The 6,076-nt window shown below is 42.5% G+C and overlaps 1 protein-coding gene across 1 annotated transcript; it reads left to right on the plus strand.

Annotated features, from left to right (window-relative positions):
• The first annotated feature begins 677 nt into the window (after positions 1 to 677).
• LOC113756237 lies at positions 678 to 4,229 on the plus strand. The gene has a single exon (XM_027299996.1). It carries the CDS (start codon positions 678 to 680, stop codon positions 4,227 to 4,229), a length of 3,552 nt encoding a protein of 1,183 aa, XP_027155797.1.
• The last annotated feature ends 1,847 nt before the right edge of the window (positions 4,230 to 6,076 follow it).

The following is a 6,076-nucleotide window of genomic DNA, read 5'->3' on the forward strand; positions in this document are numbered from 1 at the left end:
GTGAGTTGGTTTGGTTGAAGAGCATGTTACTTGAACTTGGGTTCGAGCATAAACAGCCTATGAATTTAGTATGTGATAATCAGGCGGCTGTTTATATTGCGTCGAATCCAGTGTTTCATGAAAGGACAAAACATATTGAAATTGATTGTCATTTCATTCGAAAGAAATTGCTTGATGGAGTCATCCAGACATCTCATGTACCGTCTGTAGATCAACTAGCTGATTTGTTTACCAAGAGTTTAGGGGGTTCTAGGGTGAAATACATTTGTAACAAGTTGGGTGCTTATGATATATATGCTCCAACTTGAATGGGAGTGTTAAGAGAATATAAGTATTCTTGTAGATAATAATTAGTAAGGGTATTCTTGTAAATAGTTTGTTAGGTTTGTACTACTATAAATACTAGTTGGTCACTCATAATACAGTGATTAGATGTTTTCCTTCCAAAATATCTGTTCTCAAGTACCAACACGAGAATGAATACAAAATCTAGAATTCCCGATAAGGCAGCTACAGACCTTGCATAAGCATCATTGATTTCGTCTAATTTCAACTTCTCGTAAGATGCAGAGGTTTTTGATGCGGGCTGCTCAGGGTCCAGATTTTCGTGGTGTAACAATAGGAGGGGGAGAGCCAGGATTTGGAAAAGACTTGATAGATTACTCATGAATGGGGAGATGGCAGAAGCGGTTTCAGTGATTTCGGTGGTTCATCTTGCACGCCATCCTTCTGATCATGCCCCGTTGCACGTTTCTTTTGCGTCGAGGCTAGACAATGGGGCACGGCCTTTCAGATTTCTTAACATCTGGACTACCAAACCTGAGTTATTGGATGTCATCAGGGGAGCATGGGTTGTTGATGTGCATGGGTCTCCATTACGAGTTTTATGTTTAAAACTCCAGGCAACTCGGAGGGCAATTCAGCATTGGAATAAGCAGAAATTTGGGTCAGTTGGTAATGCTGTTCGGGAGGCGGAAAATAGGTTAGCAAGGATTGAAGGGTCAGTGGAAACATCTAGACTGGAGGAGGAGGATCCGGCAGAACTAAATATGGCTCGGGCAGATCTTAACAGAGCCCTGGCAGTGGAGGAACAATTCTGGAGGCAGAAGGCAAGAGTAAAATGGCTGGGGTGTGGGGATCGGAACACCAGATTTTTTCACGCCGTGGTTAAACAAAGGCGGGTGCAAGGGGCGATACATAGGGTGAAGGATTCTAATGGGTCTTGGGTGGACAGGGATGAGGACATTGCACAGGTTGCGGTGGAGTACTTTTCGAATCTCTTTTCAGGGCCGGTGGATACTGGGGGTGGTGATCTAATGCATCTGATTCCTAAGCTGGTTTCAGACGAGGAGAATGAAAGGCTGGCAGCTATACCTAGCATGGAGGAGATTCGGCATTTGGTGTTTTCTATGGATGGGGAAAGTGCTGCGGGGCCTGATGGGTTTACAGGGAAATTTTTCTCCTTTGCATGGGAGGTTGTGGCTCAGGATGTGTACAAAGCGGTAGTGAGTTTTTTCTGTGGGAGTCACCTGCCAAAATTCCTCACCTCCACTTCAATAGTGTTACTGCCTAAGGTGTCGAACCCTCAAGATTTTTCAAATTTTAGACCCATCAGCCTATGCAATTTCTGCAATAAGTTGTTATCAAAGTTGTTGGTGAGTCGCATGGCCTTGGTTTTGCCAAAGCTGATATCCCCCCAACAGACGGGGTTTGTCAAGGGCCGAAGCATTTCTGATAACTATCTGCTGGCTCAGGAGCTCATGGCATCTATAGGCAAGAAGGCGCGAGGGGGGAACGTTGCTCTTAAATTGGACATGACTAAGGCGTATGACCGGATGTCGTGGTTCCATGTTATCTCCATGTTACGAGCTTTTGGTTTTTGTGAGCAGATTATTGATATGATTTGGCGCCTGATCTCGAATGTTTGGTTCTCCATTATCATTAATGGGTCTGCACAGGGGTTTTTTAAATCTAGTCGTGGATTACGCCAGGGTGACCCACTTTCGCCTGTGTTGTTCGTCATTGGCTCGGAACTACTCTCGCGAGGTTTGAATGAGCTAGCTAGTCGTCGGAATTATATAGGGTTTAGGGGCCCAACCGGCTGCCAGGCCATTACTCACCTTGCTTTTGCTGATGACATCCTGGTATTTACAAATGGGTCTTCAATGGCGCTTCAGCAAGTGAAACGAGTGATTGAGAAGTATCAACAATCTTCTGGTCAGTTGGTCAATCCCCAGAAGAGTGGATATTTGGTACACCCGTCTATTTCCCCGTCGCGGAGGAGGGTGATTGAGAGGCTTACTCATTTTTCAAGGCAGGATTTTCCAATAAGGTACCTGGGTTTCCCGTTGTACTCAGGAAGGGGTAAGGCAGCGTATTTCGGTGAGGTGTGTCAGTCGGTTGTGGCTAGGGTGATGTCTTGGAAGTCAAGGTTGTTATCCACAGGGGGAAAGTTAGTCTTGATAAAGCATGTGCTCTCGGCAATTCCTGTCCATTTGTTGTCGGCCGCGGTGGGTTTCGGTTCGGTGTTCAGGCAAATTGAGCAGGTATGTGCAAGGTTCCTTTGGGGGTCGTCAGGGCAGGTGTCAAAATTCCAATGGATAAGTTGGCCTCAATTGTGTCTCCCCGTTGATGAGGGAGGTGTGGGAATCCGAAAACTTAGTGAGGTTTATTCGGCTTTCTCTTGTAAGTTGTGGTGGAACTTACGGGCAGGCACATCTCTCTGGGCCGAGTTCATGCGGGCGAAGTATTGCAAGGGGCAGCATCCGTGTCAGGTGGAGATAAAAAGGCAGGATTCGATGACTTGGAAAAGAATGGTGAACATCAGTCGGCAGACGGAATTATCCATGGTCTGGTTGGTAAAAGGGGGTTCATGTAACTTTTGGTATGATAACTGGTTAGGGAGTGGAGCTTTGTGTCTTAAAGTTCCGGTTATTCCGGAGTTATCGTTTCGGGATTTCATTTCGAATGGGTCCTGGGATTGGCAAAGGCTTAGATCAGTAATTCCGGCTGAGCTGATTTACTCATTTTCCCAACAACCGGTTCCGGAGGGGGAAGAGCAGGATGAGCTGGTTTGGCGTCACACGGCGTCAGGAAGGTTTTCTCTAGCGTCCGCTTTTCAGGAGGTTCGTCGCGCAAGTCATTATTCCGTTCTGCACTCTCGGGTATGGCATTCTTGGCTTCCGCTCAAGATATCTTTCTTCATGACACGATTGCTTTTGGGGAAATTACCGGTGACGGCCGCCTTGGGAAGGGTAGGGGTTCATTTGGCTTCAAAGTGTCTTTGTTGTTTGGAGGGGGCGGAGGAGACACTTGATCACGTCTTCTCAGAGGGGGATATTGCGAGTGAAGTTTGGGAGTTTTTTGGTAGGATTGGGGGGGTGTCACGGCGGGGGATTTCTGTTCGGTCTTGGCTTGCGGCTTGGTGGATGGCGCATCCAAGGGCGGAGGAGGGTCGTTTTCTGTTTGGAATTATTCCTAGTTTTATTTGCTGGCACATCTGGAAGGGGCGTAATAGGGCATTTTTTGAGGGGGTTCCGATGAGTCATGCAAAGGTTTGCCATGACATCCTTCAGGATCTGGAAGGGGTGGCCGAAGGAAAATTTCATCAACGTGTGGGGAGGAACGTTCTATTTCAGTTTCTGGGGGGACTAGCAACCTCGCCCCAGAGATTTTATGCTCAAGCGGTAAGCTGGCGGGCGCCTGAGGGGGGAACGCTGATTTTGAACACTGATGGTTGCGCGAAAGGAAATCCTGGAGCTAGTGGTGGTGGGGGGGTGTTACGAGATTCATTAGGGCTGCCGCTTTTTGCGTTCTCGGAATCTTTCGGGGTAACAACGAGTCTACGGGCAGAAGTTCTGGCCCTGGCAACGGGCCTCCGTCTTTGCAGGCAGAGGGGATATACAGATGTTACCATTCAGGTGGACTCTCAGGTGCTGGTAGGGATTCTGCAGAGAAGGGTCCAGTGTCCATGGCAGGTTCGTGTTGTGGTCGAACAGATTTGGGGTTTGATCCCGGACGCAGGCCAGGTCTCGCATTGTTATAGGGAGGCAAACAGGGTGGCTGATAGGCTGGCAAACGTGGGCGTTACTCGACAGATACAGAGCATTATCACTTACGAGAATTTTGATGAATTACCAGCTTTGGCGCGTGGTGAAATTCGTTGTGATAGGATAGGAATACCGTCCATTAGGCGACGGCAGTTAAAGCGGAACACTAGGCTAGGCTAGGTTGGACGTTTGTACACATTTTTGATGGAATAAAGCATATCTCATTGATCAAAAAAAAAAAAAAAAAAAAAAAAAAAAAAAACTTCTCGTAACTATAACGGTTAGCTAGCATCCTACAAGAATGATCACTGATTATAGATTGGTTGATTTCGGCCCACAATGATGCACACCAAATATATTCCTTGACTTGCTCACTATATTTCTTAGGGTTAATTACAATTAATCTCCTTAAGGTATATTTCATTTTTCACTTTACCCCGTAACTTTTAATTTTGCTCACTTAACCCCCTATACGATGAAATTACCCTTCCCATATTTTGAATTTTCATTTACCTTTTATCTTTCTTCTCTCTTTCATCCTTCGCAATAGAAAACTCTATCTTAATGGAACTTTTTATTTTGAGTTTGTAATTGTATTTCTGGGTGAAGGTTTAAAAGACATCAAAAACTAATTTTGATCTTTTGTATGATGCCACGTGCCACAAATTTCAATTGATAATTATTAATTAGATCACAATCTCATCTTATGATATTTTCTTGAGAATAAAATGAGAAACTAAAAAGAAAAGAGGAAAAACCAAAATCAAAAGAATTGAAATCCTAAAATAATTGTATTTTAGAAAAGTGATTCGAATATTTTTTAATCATTTAAAGAAAAGATAGATCTCTACAATTCTTCTTTTTTAATTTTAATCATTAAGGTGAAGATTTTTGTGGGAAAGAGGAAGAATTAAAGAAACAATAAAGAGGCAAAGAAAATAAAAGAGCACAAAAGGGGAAAGGAAAAAATTAAAAGAGAAAAATAAGAGTTTAAAATAATAGAGGTATAATTTTGTCCAATGGAGGATAAAGTGAGACAAAAAAATTGTTAGGGGATAAAGTGAAAAATGAGATATATTTTAAGAGAATTAATTGTGATTAACCCTATTTCTTATGCTCAATTTGTAACTGGTCCAAAGCATCAAAAGTAGCGTCCGCCTCCTTGATCATGAATTCATGGTCATGAATGTCCAATGACTTGAGAAGAGTAAAAAGATCACTTTGGAGTTACTCCGCACCCTTAACAAATGCTTCTGATACTAACTTTCTCATGATATTGTTTTCTTCAGTGCCTAAGAGTTGACCCCTTCACTCAGAGTTACTCACGGATGTTGAAGAAAACATTCCGATCAATTGAATCTAACCTCACACGTCTAATCAAGCCAGGAGGCCAGTTTATTTTTTTTTTTTTCAAATTTTTGCAGCTGTTGCCGAATTCAAGCAGTCCGGCAGCATTGATACAACTGGCTGTCGGGTTGACAGTCTATTTTTAAAAATAAAAAATAAAAAATTTCACTGCTGGCGGGCTGACAGTGTTTTTTTTTAAAAAAAAAATTGGATTTAGCTACCAGTGGTTTTTAAAAAAAAAAAAATTTGGCTTTAGCTGCCAGACTGACGTAGCCCGGCAGTAATAGTTGTAGAATTGGCGCTGTCAGACCAATAGATGTTCGATTTTTCTTTTTTTTTTCAGCAATATTCTGAGTAATTAGCCCTGCAAAAGATCATTGGGAAGATGTCATTGTGACACCCCAACTTTTAAGATGCTATTGTTTTACGGTTTCTTTAGTTCATTTTATTTTAAAACATTATTTTGTTTCAAGGAAGATACTAAAGTTATTTCTTTGGGGTTGATTTAAAACCTTATTTTATTTTAAAAGACTAGAAACCCTAAAATTTTAATCAAAACCCAAGTTTACTTGTGACCATGTTTAAATCCCTTATATTTGACTCAAAACCCTAATTTTATTATATGGAATTGTAAAATTCATCACACTTTTCTTAAAATTCCTTTTATTTGAAAATTATTT

Source organism: Coffea eugenioides, unplaced genomic scaffold (assembly GCF_003713205.1).
Source record: "Coffea eugenioides isolate CCC68of unplaced genomic scaffold, Ceug_1.0 ScVebR1_210;HRSCAF=848, whole genome shotgun sequence".
In the NCBI taxonomy this organism is placed as follows: domain Eukaryota; kingdom Viridiplantae; phylum Streptophyta; class Magnoliopsida; order Gentianales; family Rubiaceae; genus Coffea; species Coffea eugenioides.

Excerpts from the sequence above, each read along its gene's own strand:
- LOC113756237 (XM_027299996.1), top strand. The coding sequence starts at position 678 with ATGGCAGAAGCGGTTTCAGTGATTTCGGTGGTTCATCTTGCACGCCAT.